This window comes from Saccopteryx bilineata, chromosome 3 (assembly GCF_036850765.1).
Source record: "Saccopteryx bilineata isolate mSacBil1 chromosome 3, mSacBil1_pri_phased_curated, whole genome shotgun sequence".
Taxonomy (NCBI): Eukaryota; Metazoa; Chordata; class Mammalia; order Chiroptera; family Emballonuridae; genus Saccopteryx; species Saccopteryx bilineata.
In genome coordinates this window covers 42,137,628-42,153,542 of record NC_089492.1, presented here as the reverse complement: position 1 = coordinate 42,153,542, position 15,915 = coordinate 42,137,628, and the positions used below count along the sequence as shown (strand labels likewise).

Sequence of the window (15,915 nt, the reverse complement as noted above, 5' to 3'; positions counted from 1 at the left end):
CCAGTTATGCTCCTCATACTTCAGAAAGTTGCGGACAATTTTTATATCATTCTACTAAATCATTCAATTCCAGGTTGGCTAAACTGCTGAGGGGTTAATGGCTGCTTGGCATAAGAAAAAGACCCTTCAGATTCTACAACCATTTCCTCATGCATCTTATCAAAATATACTTGATCACCATGTTCACTTTCTTCGTCCTTAGAATAAATAAAACCATTGAAAACTGGACCGGGAGTGTCTCAGAGTGGGGGATAGGTCGTATTGCTGAAGGAATATTAGGAATGATATGTGATCATATGCCATTTTTCTTGCTGATGCCCTTTGTATGGATCAGACAGAAATAACAGTCACTGCTGTGGTCCTTAGGTTCACGCCAAACCATAGGAATACCAAAAGGTATTCCTTTTCATTTTCCTTTTGTCCAGCCATGAAGCATTTCTTCACAGTTATGACACACAATATGAGGAGCCCAATTCTTGTCTTGATCGCCAAGGGGAACTTGAAAATAGGCAATATATGCATGTGTCACAAATGATGAAATCTTGTGCCTTTCACGTTGAAGTATGTAACAGCCACATATATAACAGAAGGTGTCAGAACTATTCTTACATTTATGTCTACTTGAAGAAGCCATGATTCAATCTTAACACAAAATAAGAGGGTGTTTTTTATCAGATAATAATTTTTTACATTTAAAAACAACTACAATTATGTAAAAGTGATGTTTGTAAAACATTAATTGCCTTGTGGTTATGTTCAATCCAAGAGTCGTTGCCCTTTAACTCCAATTTAAAAACCAATGCATACCATTAACTGTAACAAAAATAAATTAAAATTGCATAAAAACTAGAGTATGCACCAAAAATCGGATTTCAGGTTGAAATCAGCGATGCAGAAATATATAGAAACAATTCTAAAACCTCATGAGACAAAAAATGAAAAAAGTTTGTTCCCCAGTGAATTCATAACACGTGGCTGATTTTTGTATGATCTCTAAGGCCAGTGATTCTCAAACCTGGGACAATTAGGGGACATTTGACAATGTCTGGATACATTATCTAATAAGGACAGAAAATTTGTTATGAAAAATGCCACAGAGCCCTGGCCGGTTGGCTCAGCGGTAGAGCGTCGGCCTGGCATGCGGGGGACCCGGGTTTGATTCCCGGCCAGGGCACATAGGAGAAGCACCCATTTGCTTCTCCACCCCCTCTCCTTCCTCTCTGTCTCTCTCTTCCCCTCCCGCAGCCAAGGCTCCATTGGAGCAAAGATGGCCCGGGCGCTGGGGATGGCTCCTTGGCCTCTGCCCCGGGCGCTAGAGTGGGTCTGGTCGCAGCAGAGCGTCGCCCCCTGGTGGACGTGCCGGGTGGATCCCGGTCGGGCACATGCGGGAGTCTGTCTGACTGTCTCTCCCCGTTTCCAACTTCAGAAAAATACAAAAAAAAAAAAAAAAAATGCCACAGAATAAAGATTTGAGTTTTAAGCAATCATTAGCTCATTTGGTATTTTGTGACAATGGTAAAATTATAATGGTAAAATTATTTTCAACCGTGCTGACTTTTATCTCATATGTAAAATGACTAAAATACTCTAATACATGGCAATAAGAAAGATTAAAGGAACTATTATAACTCAATAATAAGACAAATCAATTAAAAATGGGTAGGGATGGATCTTGAGCATGTTACATTAAGTGAAATAAATTAGAGGAAGACAAATACTAGGGATCTAATGTACAAAATGGTGATTATTGTTAGTAAGGCTCTATTATATACTTGACAGTTGCTAAGAGAGATCTTAAATGTTCTTACCACAAAAAGGAAATGGTAATTATGTGACATTATGAAGGAGTTAGCTAACATTATGGTGGTAATCATTTTGCCATATTTTAGTGTATTAAATTAAAATTAGTACAAGATACATTTTAAACTTACACCATGTTATATTTCAGTTTTATCTCAATAAAACTAAGGGAACAATGAGCAAAAGACTTAAATGTACATTTCTCCAAAGAAGATATTCAAATGGGTAGTTACATATGAATATAAACTTCCTGAGGGCAGATATCAAGTCTTAGTGGTATCTTTATTTTCCATGGATAATACTCAATACTAAGAACATAGAGAAAAAGGAACATCGTAAATGCTTAATGTATAGTTTTGATTAAGAAAAGTTTTAAATATCTTTTAAAATAACTTTTAATTATATTTTTTCAGATCTATCAAATCTATTCAAAGCGATCTGCCGAGGATATTTATAAAATATTGACATCTTACAAAGCTAATTACCTAATTGTAGAGGATGCTATCTGCAATGAGGTGGGAACCGTGAGAGGCTGTAGGGTTAAAGATTTATTAGACATTGCAAATGGCCATGTAAGTAACCATTTGGGAAATTAAGTCTTTTTGAGAAAAATGACTTTATTTAAACTTGTAATCTTTAAATTTTATTTTTGGAACTTAAGACTATATAAGTTATGTTAACAGTTGGGGGAACTTTTTAAAAATAATTTGAAGTGGTTTTTTGATGTACAAAACAAAATGGGGTTTTATTGCAAAACAACAACAACAACAATATGTGGGTTTCTTATTCATTGCCTATACTTATGCATGTTCAATACTTATAAACAAAGGATGCCCGGGGGTGTAAAGATCAGCATAGAGAATGTAGTAATACTTTGATAACTACATAGGTATGGTGCCAGGTGGGTACTGGGAATATTGGGGAACACTTTGTAAAGTATATGATTGTCTAATCACTTTACTGTTCACTTGAAACCAATATAAAATAATACTGAAAAAAATGAGCATTTATAAACAAGGTGGTATAATTTGATTTGAATTTTATTTTAACTCAGTTATCTAAATAGCAGCTGGTTGCAATGTTATATTCTTATGTTGAGATATTTCTTGTAATTAGATACATATCTAGAAAAATTGCTTACTAAATTATCATAGTTCTTACACTAAGTTCCTGTTATCCACAAAAATTAGTGTATTCAGAACCACTTTAGTTGTTAGAACTCAGTTATATATTAATTTTTCATTGATTTCAGCCATTTTACCGAACTATCTTAGCTCTTAGCCTGCAGTATAAACTGTATGTCTAGCAACTAAGAAGACCACATAGGGAGTGTGTTGTCTGTAATGGGTACCTTATTCCTGGGAAAGCTGAGGGTGGAGAACGTTAGGAAAAGTTTGTTAGGTCATGCTAGGTTGGAGTGCATATTCTATTCAGGTTGCAGCCAACATTCTTCTGTCTCATCCTAAATAATTAGCTCTGTCTTCCTAGACCAGTTTGGAGGTGAGAAATTAGTTTTTATGTTTTTCACCCTTCTTTTTCTCCATGACCCCTTAAACTTCTAATATAAACTTACTGTTTTCTGCTGCATGTATTTTGAATTTTCTCTGTTGTAACTTTATGTCTATGATCTTTAATTGGTGATAAAATGGAATTTTATTAAACATCTCAGTTATTTAATAATTACTGCTGTATTGCCTATCTGCTATCTGAAGCCTTTTTATTCTGCTTTAGCTACCTTTTTGCTTCATTTTGAAGATCAGGTTACTTTCATATAATGCCAGTCATGGACTTAAAGCTAATCTATCATTTTTATTTTTTTTGAGAGAGAGGGTATGGAGGAAAGAGAAAGAAGTATCAACTTATTGTTTTATTTAGTTGTGCCATTGATTGCTTCTTTTTTTTTCTAAAGATTTTATTTATTGATTTTAGCTAGAGGATGGAGAGAGAGAGAGTCGGGGGGAGGAATGGGAAGCATGAACTCATAGCTGCTTCCTATATGTGCCTTGACCGGACAAGCCTGGGGATTTGAACCACCAACCTCAGCATTTCAGGTCAACACTCTATTCACTGCACCACCACAGGTCAGGCTGATTGCTTCTTATATGTGCCCTGGCCAGGGCTCAAATCAGCCACCTCAGGGTCCAGCCAGCACCCTGTGATTGAGCCAGTGTCCTCAGAATCACGCTAGTGACCCAAGGAGGGAGCCGGCAGCACTGGGATCGAACCGGTGATCTCAGTGCTCTGGGACAATACTATCTACTGTGCCACCGGCCAGGGCACATATCATTTTCCTTTTAAAGTTGGCTCTCTGAAGTCTTTTGTAAGCATTAGAATAACATTTAATGTTTTATAGAAAATCCTTCAAGTTAGCTAAGATATCTTAGTGAAAATCATTAAGGTGAGATGTAAAGGTTTATACTGGATAAGTCACAAAAATTTACTTGCTTACTAGGTAATTGTAAGACAATTCTATACCAGGAGAAGTGTTTGAATATACATTAAGAATATAATGTAAGGCCCTGGCCAGTTGGCTCAGCGGTAGAGCGTTGGCCTGGCGTGCGGGGGACCCAGGTTTGATTCCCGGCCAGGGCACATAGGAGAAGCACCCATTTGCTTCTCCACCCCCGCCCCCCTTCCTCTCTGTCTCTCTCTTCCCCTCCCGCAGCCAAGGCTCCATTGGAGCAAAGATGGCCCGGGCGCTGGGGATGGCTCCTTGGCCTCTTCCCCAGGCGCTAGAGTGGCTCTGGTCGCGGCAGAGCGACGCCCCCGGAGGGGCAGAGCATCGCCCCCTGGTGGGCGTGCCGGGTGGATCCCGGTTGGGCGCATGCGGGAGTCTGTCTGACTGTCTCTCCCGGTTTCCAGCTTCAAGAAAGATTAAAAAAAAAAAAAAAAAAAGAATATAATGTAAGGTGGGGCAAAAGTAGGTTTACAATTGTGAATTTGCAAAACAAACTTTATTCTTTTACTTATTGTACCTGACCTGTGGTGGTGCAATGGATAAAGCGTTGACCTGGAACACTTAGGTCGCTGATTCAAAACCCCTGGCTTGCCTGGTCAAGGCACATATGGGAGTTGATGCTTCTTGCTTCACCGCCTCTCTCTCTCTCTCTCTCTCCCTCTCCTTCTTTCTCCTCTCTCTAAAATAAATAAAAATTTATTTATTGTATTATTTTCTATATGAGTAACTGTAAACCTACTTTTGCCCTACCCTATATGTTAGGTTTCTCAGCCTTGATAGGCTCCTTCATCAAGTTCTTCAGAGGAATGATAATGGACTATAGAGACATAGCCTTCTGGATATTAGGACTAAATCTTTTAAAAATTGGAAACACTTTATACTGGTTTCTCAATTTCATTGGGAAGCTCAAAAGTTTAGTGTACATGGTGACTCTTATGAAGAAGCTATTGTTTTTATTTTTATTTTTTTAATATATTTTTATTTATTAATTTTAGAGAGGGGAGAGAGAGAGAGAAGGGGGGGAGGAGCAGGAAGCATCAACTCCCATATGTGCCTTGACCAGACAAGCCCAGGGTTTCAAACCGGCAACCTCAGCATTCCAGGTCAATGCTTTATCCACTGTGCCACCACAGGTCAGGCGAAGCTTCTGTTTTTAAACAGTGTGAAATGTTTGCTAAACAATGTAAGGTGGTCCGTATAATATATTTCTACATAAATATAGTCATTTGTGCATTGATTATATAACTTTTATAAGCTTAATAAACTTTTTAATATTATGTTTCATATCTTTTGATAGGTGGTGTGCGAAGAGGGTGACAAGTTAACCTACTCAAAATATGGGCGATTTTGTCATGAGGTCAAAATTAACTATTCTCCATATGTGAATTATTTCACTAGAGTATACTGGAACAGATCCTACTTTGTATATAAAATCAACACTGTGATATCCTTTCAGTCTTGAAAATAGCAGAACCTTCATTTCAAAGACATATCATCTGAAGTAAAATGTGATTTTCTTCCACCAACGTGGTGTCTTTTGGAAATCAGAGTGTGGACATTTGAAGTGTAGCTGCTGCTTTTCCCCTCCTGCCTGTAACCAGATCAACAGTTCTGTAGGGAACGGAAGATTCAGCATTACTGTCCTTTAGTAAAATGTCAAATCTTACCACTCTGCAATATTTCAGCCAGGTATTTTTCTTATTGTTACATGGTCTTTAAAGATTTCACCTTCTAAACTATTGTAAAAATTTCTTCATAAATCTTCATTTTATCATAACATTGATCTTGAATTTGAATATATTCAAGGTCTGAGTATATTTCTTAAACATAATATTTAATATATGCTTAATGTGATATAATTATAGAAGGAGAGAATTATTCTTGTCTTCAAGGCAGTTTCTAAAGGTATTTTATGGTTTATACTAGAACTGAAATATTATAATAAAAAACTTAATTTAAATGTTAGCTGAAAATATGTGACATTTAAATTTAAATGGATATAAAGGGAAGTGATTTTTTAAAAGATTTATATAAAGATATATCCAGCCTGACCAGGTAGTGACGCAGTGAATAGAGCATTGAAGTGGGATGCGGAGGACCCAGGTTCAAGACCCCAAGGTCGCCAGCTTGAGCACGGGCTCATCTGGTTTGAGCAAAGCTCACCAGCTTGGACCCAAGGTCGCTGGCTCCAGCAAGGGGTTACTCAGTCTGCTGAAGGCCCGTGGTCAAGGCACATACGAGAAAGCAATCAATGAACAACTAAGGTGTCACAACGAAAAACTAATGATTGATGCTTCTCAGCTCTCTCCGTTCCTATCTGTCTGGCCCTATCTGTTCCTCTCTCTGACTTTCTCTCTGTCTCTGTAAAAAATAAAATAAAAAATAAATAAAGATATATCCAGATTTTCCATGATACTGCTTACTCATCTTTCATTTATATGTGAGCACTTCCTTAGTAGTATATAGTGCATGATATTGCATTTTATTATTTTGTGACTATTATGTGGTTAGCTTTTGTCACTTAGGCTCATAAATTTGATACCAATTTAATAATGATAAAACAGTAACTCTTGATACCAATATACCTTTTAAAAGACATTTATAAGAATGTTTTTGGCCCTGGCTGGTTGGCTCAGCGGTAGAGCGTCGGCCTAGCGTGCGGAGGACCCAGGTTCGATTCCCGGCCAGGGCACACAGGAGAAGCGCCCATTTGCTTCTCCACCCCTCCGCCGCACTTTCCTCTCTGTCTCTCTCTTCCCCTCCCGCAGCCAAGGCTCCATTGGAGCAAAGATGGCCCGGGCGCTGGGGATGGCTCTGTGGCCTCTGCCTCAGGCGCTAGAGTGGCTCTGGTCGCAATATGGCGACGCCCAGGATGGGCAGAGCATCGCCCCCTGGTGGGCAGAGCGTCGCCCCATGGTGGGCGTGCTGGGTGGATCCCGGTCGGGCGCATGCGGGAGTCTGTCTGACTGTTTCTCCCCGTTTCCAGCTTCAGAAAAATGAAAAGGAAAAAAAAAAAAAATTTAAAGAATGTTTTTGGGTCTTTAAAAATAAGGATATGGGGTATACAGTGTATTCACATTTTCTGCTGAAGTATTAGATAAAAAAGTCTTTATCAGGATAAAACTATGTACACTAAATTGACAACAGTTACTGGAGATATGTGCAGATACTGTTAAACATTCTTTTGCATACAGATATTTATTATAGAACAAAAGTGCTATTATTTATGAAACTTGTTATAGTCTTCAACATAGAGGACAAAATGACAAATATAATTCACAGCAGTTTCATAGTCTCAGTGCTCTGTTCCTTTAAGTTAAATGTTTTCTTTTTTTTTTTAATTTTATTTAGACAATTTTAACGGGGTGACATTGATCAATTGGAGTACCTAGATTCAGAGAAAACATCTCCAGATCATTTTGACATTTGATTATGTTGTATACCCATCACCCAAAGTCAAACTGTTCTTCATCACCTTTTATTTGGTTTCTTTATGCCTCTACCCTTCCCCCACTCCTCTCTTTCCTCCCTTCCCCTCCCCCTGGTAACCACTGCACTCTTATCTATATACATGAATCTCAATTTTGTGTCCCACCTATATATATGGAATCATACAGTTCTTAGTTTTTTCTGATTTACTTATTTCACTCAGTATAATGTTATCAGGGTCCATCCTTGTTGTCGTAATTTGAACCCTGGCTGGATAGCTCTGTTGGTTAGAGCATTGTCACAAAGGTCAGAGGTTGCAGGTTTAATCCCGGTCATGACACATACAGGAACAGCTGGATGTTTCTCTCTCTCTCTTTTTCTCTCTCTCTCTTTATCCCTTCCTCTCTCACTAAAGTGAATAAAATTTTTTTTTAAGTTTTCATATTTTTAATCATTTATTAAAAGAAAATCTAAAATTATTTATTTGGCTTTATGAAGAGATTCAGGATGAATATACCTTTTTTTTTTTTTCAGGATGAATATATCTTTTTTTTTTTTTTGAGACAGAGAGACAGGAAGGGGAGAGAGAGAGATGAGATGCCTCAACTCATAGTTGGATCACTTCTTTAGTTGTTCATTGATTGGCCCCCACATGTGCCTTGACTGGGGGGGCTTAAGCTGAGCCAATGACCCCTTGCTCAAGCCAGCAACCCCTTGGATGAAGCCAGCGACCTTGGGATTATGTTGATGATCCCACACTCAAGCCAGTGACCCCGTACTCAAGCTGGCAAGCCTGCACTCAAACTGGTGACCTCGGGATTTTAAACCTGGGTCCTCAGCGTCCCAGGTCAATGCTCCATCCACTGCACCACCACTAGTCAGGCTGAATATATCGTTTTAATAAAATGAGATGCATGTATATATGTGTTTAGTGAACAGGTTTTCAAAATTTTCACTTTTCAAAGTACTGTAAAAATTGCAGTTTTATTACTCTACATGAGAAGGGAACATCTTTTCATTATCTTTATTTTCTGTAATATGTTTTAAAAATACAAAAGCACATTCATTCTAAGACTAGCGCTAGGATGCTTTGCTCTTTTGAGGCTTAAGAATTGTTTGATGGCTGTGTCATATATCTGGTACATTAGTTCTATTGGTTCTCATTTCATGCTTTTATGTAATTTTTACCAATTATATTAAGATAGGTGTAGGCAGACTATTTCAGTTTCTCTGTACATCTTAATAGTGAGTCACTAATATTTAGCTTCGAGCCTTATGAAGATATTACCTAAGTACATACTGAATAGTCATATGATAATACTCATGATTAGAACATATAAAACATCTTGATTTAAAAGTCAGCTAGCATATTTTGAAAGGGAAGTAGAACAGCCTGATTCTTCTATAGCATGAAATAACTGAATTTTTAATGATTTACATTATGATCTAATATGCTGAATTAGTTTGTTGTAGGTTTGTTTTTTTTTACATTAGTGCGTTGCTTTTGCTTTTGTCAACTTATTTTTTAAATAAAAGAGATTTGGAGAAACTTTTTTTAATTTGTTATTCTTTTTTATTAATTTTAATGCAGTGACATTGATAAGTCAGGGTAAATATGTTCTGGAGAAACTTTTAATTGAATTTTCTAAATGAATGAATTTTTCATTTAACATCAGAGGAAAGGAAAATGTGAACTTTAATGTAGAAAAAATACTGGATATGGGAGATAATATTATTTGTTTCTATATTAACTGTAGTTAAAACAATAGTACTAGAAAACTTTGAGTGAGGAGCATTTAGTTAATTTCCTTACTTATTTGTAGATTAACAAATGACCAAGAATTCTGCAAGTAATTCTATTTGAGTACCTGTCGAGTCCCTGAATAGGAACATAGAACAGGGACAGAGTTCAGTGCCCTGAGGCAAAGGCCACAGTGGTTTTACTGACAAAACTACTGAATGCAGTACTGTGCACAATAAGGATAGAATTAGCAATTCTGATTAATCAATAGGTGGGAATGTTTGAGCTACTCCCTTGCCCTTTTATCTGCTCTAAAAAAGTCCCCCTTCCTAGCTTTCTCATTCTTGTCCCTGCTTCTATTTGTGTGTATCAGTAAATACCTGTAAGGACCAGGGGTCAGGGCTGTCTTGTGAAACCTGTATGGGTGATTGTGAGTTGCTTTCCCCTAGTCCCTTGGTGCACTCTATGTGGTCTCGAGTATGTTACTGTCTCCACAACAGGTAACTTACAATTGTTAGATTTGACATAAAGATTTATGTAGAAGCAAATTTATGGTTTTTTGTGTGTGAAAGGAATTTCTTGAAGAAATACAAAACGTACTTTGCCCTTGCTGTTGCTAAACCATTGAAACAAGTGCCTTAACTTCTTTATTTCAAAGTTTACTTTTTATTTTCCAAAAATATTATCCATTTCTTTTCCATAAAAATATTTGGTAACTTTTTCCTCATCGTTAAGTACAAGAGAATCCTCACTATGCTCTTTATACTAATAAGCAAATCTTTGTTAAAGGCAGTATTGGGCAAATAAGTTTGTAAAACTTGTGTTATTTGATTTTGCTCATTTTTATTGTTAAAAATGGCCGCTGACAAGGTAATGGCTGCTACCAGGTGAAACAGCTAATTACCTTCCTGCTTGGGAAGGGGCTTTGTTATGCTAATGTGCGCTGGAGGAGGAGTTTACACGCCAAAAAAATTTAAGAGGAGGAGGAGGAGGAGGAGGACGGAAACCATATTTTTTGCAGAGAAGGCAGCCAAGATGGCAGGGTGCTGAAAGAGAAGCCAGTTTGTGCAGAGATGAGAAGGGAGAAGGAGATGGGGAACCAGAGGAGACTGAGGCTGGTGGGGGGGCCTTTGATTCTAGGAAAGCCCAGATGTGTCAGTAGCTTTGTGAGCACTGAATGAATGGGGTTTGGAGCCCTGTGTGTGTGTGTGTTTACTTGCCCGCCGGGGGTGAGGCTAGAATAAAAAATGGCCCACCAGTTTTCGGCTCCGCTGTTTCTTTACCGTCTGTCCAAATCTAATGGGAACCTGCACATGCCTGGCTGTGACAGTGGCGACTACTGGCCATGCAGGCAGTGATGGGGTTTTAACTTGCTAAATTCATTTATTTAGCTTGCAAATGTCAAACAATCAACAAATAAAACTTAACTGATAAAGTATGTGGTATTGACCCTCTCTATACTGGTTTATATTTTTTCTATCTTTGTCATCTGTGTCTTGGTGCTTTTTGTTAGAGTGGCAGGTTTTACAACCTAGGGAATACGCATTGTACTTCAGAACTTTTTTCTTTATTATTTTATGTATACAGACAGCATGTTTTTTCAGGATATTAATCCAAATCGCCAATAGCCTCAATGTTGTGGCACTCATTCACACAGTCCACATTGATTCAAGATAAAGCAGAAATGGAAATCAAAATGTGTTACAAATTAGGAGTGAAAAATATGCTTATTTTTTAAATTATGAATTTCTTGAAGGGAACAATGAATTGCCATCTAATTGAACTGTTGTTTTAGAAAAGTTGTTTTTTGGCCCTTTGTATTTTGAACTGTTAAAACATTTTGATGACTTTTGTGGATAAAACTGGTACCTCTCTATAAAATTGATGGGGTTTCTAAAAGTTGTATGTCAGTTTCTTTTTTTGGTAAATTTATTTTAAATGCATGAATATTTAAAGAGCATATGTTATGAAGTATTCTATATATTTAAGAACCTTCTATAAAGCAAATAACATCTCAATATATTCTCTCTTATTTGACCAGTTTCTTTTTTTTTTGTTTTATTGTTTTTTTGTTTTCATTTTTCTGAAGCTGGAAACAGGGAGAGACAGTCAGACAGACTCCCGCATGCGCCCGACTGGGATCCACCCGGCACGCCCACCATGGGGCGACGCTCTGCCCACCAGGGGGTGATGCTCTGCCCATCCTGGGCGTCGCCATATTGCGACCAGAGCCACTCTAGCGCCTGAGGCAGAGGCCACAGAGCCATCCCCAGCGCCCAGGCCATCTTTGCTCCAATGGAGCCTTGGCTGCGGGAGGGGAAGAGAGAGACAGAGAGGAAAGCGCGGCGGAGGGGTGGAGAAGCAAATGGGCGCTTCTCCTGTGTGCCCTGGCCGGGAATCGAACCTGGGTCCTCCGCACGCTAGGCCGATGCTCTACCGCTGAGCCAACCGGCCAGGGCTATTTGACCAGTTTCTAAAATAGTTTTTGCTGTTTGCTGATAGTTTTAAATCCCAATATGTATTAAAATCCCAGCCTTGAAAAGTTGCAAGTACAATTCAGCAATTTCTTATTGAAACAATAGCTCATTATTAAGTTTTTGAATGTGTCGAATTAACAATTTAAGTAAAATTAGATGTAAAAATTTCAAAAGAATATATTTGATTGAACTATGTTTTTCCACTAAGGTTTCTAAACATCAAACTTGTTTTCATAATTTTAAAAAAGGAGCATTTTAGGACAAGATTTGCTGGATATAAAATACAGGCATCTTTGAATCATTTCTGTTTATAAGTTCTTAGAATTTGCAATGTTTTAATCTTGACATGAATAATCCTATGTGAAATTCTATAAGAGATACATTGAACTGCTGACCCTTGTATTTAATGGAATAATAGTTTCAGAAAGAAACATATTCCCAAGTTACAGTTTGAAATATTTCCTAAAGAATCCTTCCGTATTTTATGTTAATAGTTTTGCACAGCTATTTAACAAAGATGAATACAACTAGTTTTATGTATTTTGATTCCTGAATCATATCTGTGGCAAAGAATAATTAGATTAATATGTTTGTCCTGTGACTAAGGTTATATCTTTCCAAAGGAATAAAAGTTAACTTCAATAAATATAAATCCTTTAAAAGAGTTGGGGTATCAACTAGTTTACTTCAAATTTTTGTAATATGTACTTATTATCAGGAATAAAATGATTGTATGTTTAATTATTTTTCTTGTTATGTTTCCATAATAAAATTCTTTTAAAAATTGTAGTCATTTTTTTGCCTGACCAGGCGGTGGCGCAGTGGATAGAGCGTCGGACTGGGATGCAGAAGACCCAGGTTCGAGACCCCGAGGTCGCCAGCTTGAGCGTGGCTCATCTGGTTTGAGCAAAATCCCACCAGCTTGAACCCAAGGTCACTGGCTCCAGCAAGGGGTTTCTTGGTCTGCTGAAGGCCCGTGGTCAAAGCACATATGAAAAAGCAATCAATGAGCAACTAGGGTGTTGCAACGCGCAATGAAAAACTAATGATCGATGCTTCTCATCTCTCTCCATTCCTGCCTGTCTGTCCCTGTCTATCCCTCTCTCTGACTCACTCTCTGTCTCTGTAAAAATAAATAAATAAATAAATAAATAAAATTTTTAAAAAAGAAAAAATAATTGTAGTCATTTTTTTTTATTTATACATAAACCTTTTTAGTTACTTCTCTGTGAGATAATTTACATACCATACAATTAACCCATTTAAAGTGTACAACTCAACATTTTTTAGTATATTCACAGAGTTGTCCAATTATCACCACAATTTTTTTTTCTGCAGCTGAGACAGGTAGAGTCAGAGAGAGGGACAGACAGGAAGAGAGAGATGAGAAACATCAGTTCTATGTTGCAGTTTCTTAGTTGTTCATTGATTGTTTTCTCATATGTGCCTTGATGGTGGAGGGGGGGCTACAGCAGACCGAGTGACCCCTTGCTCGAGCCAGTGACCTTGGGCTCAGGCTGGTGAGCTTTGCTCTAACCCGATGAGCCCGCGCTCAAGCTGGTGACCTTGGGGTCTTGAACCCAGGTCCTCTGCGTCCCTGTCCGACGCTCTATCCTCTGCGCCACCACCTGGTCATCCATTCTGGATGTTGGGTAAATGACTTTGTAAAACCTGTATTTTTAGGGTTTGCTCACTTTTATTGTTAAAAATGGCTGCTGCTGGCCCTGGCCGGTTGGCTCAGCAGTAGAGCGTCAGCCTGGCGTGCAGGAGTCCCGGGTTCGATTCCCGGCCAGGGCACACAGGAGAAGCGCCCATCTGCTTCTCCACCCCTCTCCCTCTCCTTCCTCTCTGTCTCCCTCTTCCCCTCCCACAGCTGAAGCTCCATTGGAGCAAAGTTGGCCCAGGCGCTGAGAATGGCTCTGTGGCCTCTGCCTCAGGCACTAGAATGGCTCTGGTTGCAACAGAGCAACACCCCAGATGGGCGGAGCATCACCCCCTGGTGGGCGTGCCAGGTGGGTCCTGGTCAGGCACATGCGGGAGTCTGTCTCACTGCCTCCCCATTTCCAACTTCAGAAAAAATACAAAAAAAAAAAAAAATCGCTGCTGCCAAGGTGAATGGCCACTGCCAGGTGAAACTACTAATTACTTTCCTGCTTGGGAAGAGGTTTTGTTATGCTAATGTGTGCTGGAGGAGGAGTTTCACGCGAAAAAGTTTTTAAGAAGAAAGGAGAAGAAGAAGGAAGCCATATTTTTGCAAAGTGAGAGCAGAAAGGCAGTGTGCTGAGGGGAAGCAGCAGCCAACATGGCAGGGCACTGAAGAAGCAGCCAGTTTGTGCAGAGATAAGAAGGAATAAAGTGTGCAGATGGGGAACCAGAGGTAACTTAGACTAGTGGGGGTCTTTGATTCTAGGAAAAAACAGAAAAGATTCTCCTGGTTGTGGAACCGGAGAAGTTGTGAGTGAGTTTTGGTGCCCTGTGTGTTTTTACTCGCCGACCGGTTGCGAGGCTGGAATAAAGGAATGACCGACCAGTTTTTGGCTCTGCTGTTTCTCTACCATCTGTCCAAATCTAATGGAAACCTGCATGTGCCTAGCTGTGATGGCTGTGACTATTGGCCATTTACTGGACATTTCACATAAATAGAATTATACAATATATGTATATTTGGTCTTTTGTGACTGGTTTCTTTAATTTAGCATGTTTTTGAAGATTCATGTTGCATGTATCCCTTTTATTGCCAAATAATATTGCATTTTATGGATATATCATTTTGTTTATTCTTGGTTTGTTTCTACTTTTTGGCTATTATCCTGCTATACTGCTTCTGTGAACATTCTTGTGTAAGTTTTGTGGGTGCTGACCTGTGGTGGCGCAGTGGATCAAGCATCGACCTGGAATGCTGAGGTCGCTGGTTCAAAACCCTGGGCTTGCACGGTCAAGGCACATGTGGGAGTTGATGCTTCCTGCTCCTCCTCCCTTCTCTCTCTCTCTCTGTCTCTCTTCTCTAAAATGAATAAATAAAAATAAATAAGTTTTTTGGGTGAACATTTGCTTTTATTCTTCTTGGGTATATGTCTAGGAGTAGAATTTTTGGGTCATATGATAGCTGTAGTAACTATTTGAGAAACTTTTGGGCTGGTTTTTAAAGTGACCGTACCATTTTACAACCCCTCCAACAGGTATGAGGTTTCCAGTTTCTTCACAGTCTCACCAATGCTTGCTATTATCTTTCTCTTTGATTATAGGCATCCAGGAGAGTGTGAAGTGGTGTATCATTGTGGTTTTAATCCACATTTCAATCATGACTAATGATGTTGAGAATCTTTTTGTGTGCCTGAAACTCTGTCCCCTGGAGCTTATTATTATATATCTTCTTTGGAGTCATTTGTATATCTTCTTGAAGTAATGTTCGTTCACATTCTTTGCCCATCAAGCGGGTTTGCTCCACTTCCTTGATAATGTCCTTTGAAGCACAAATGCTTATAGTTTTTATTGCACTGTTACTCACACTTGATGTTACTGATAAAGCATTGTTACTATGATGTGTTTGAAGTAGATCTACTTGCATGTATCTTATTTGGAGTTGGTTGAGGTTCTTGGTTATATTCCTTAAGAATTTCTTTTTTTTTTTTTTTAATTTATTCATTTTAGAGAGGAGAGAGAGACACACACAGAGAGAGGAGAAACAGAGCGAGAGAAGGGGGGAGGAGCTGGAAGCATCAACTCCCATATGTGCCTTGACCAGGCAAGCCCAGGGTTTTGAACCGGCGACCTCAGCATTTCCAGGTCGACGCTTTATCCACTGCACCACCACAGCTCAGGCTTAAGAATTTCTTAAAAATCAAACTTGGAGTTCTTGTATTCCTATATTGCGCTTATGTCGATGTGCTTAATGGTGACCCACATTTTTATTTCGGTTGTACTTTTCAATTTCAAAATTTCCATTTGGTTCTTTTAAAAAAAAATAATACCTGTTTATTGATATTTTCTGTTTATAGCAACTGTCTTCT

General features: G+C 38.7%; 1 protein-coding gene across 8 annotated transcripts in view; it reads left to right on the top strand.

The window, feature by feature from the left end:
- The window catches only part of DPY19L4 (dpy-19 like 4), a 101,274-nt gene extending 88,266 nt beyond the window's left edge, over positions 1-13,008 (top strand). For 6 of the 8 annotated variants that reach the window (XM_066266038.1, XM_066266036.1, XM_066266033.1 and 3 more), the window contains 3 exons: positions 2,214-2,372; positions 5,254-5,391; positions 5,556-11,473. In XM_066266038.1, coding sequence (XP_066122135.1) covers positions 2,214-2,372; positions 5,254-5,391; positions 5,556-5,720 — 462 coding nt within the window. In that variant the 3' untranslated portion in view covers positions 5,721-11,473. Of the gene's footprint in view, positions 1-2,213; positions 2,373-5,253; positions 5,392-5,555; positions 11,474-12,715 lie in introns of those variants that run through there. The other 2 variants (XM_066266040.1, XM_066266037.1) reach the window with 2 other exon arrangements.
- The last annotated feature ends 2,907 nt before the right edge of the window (positions 13,009-15,915 follow it).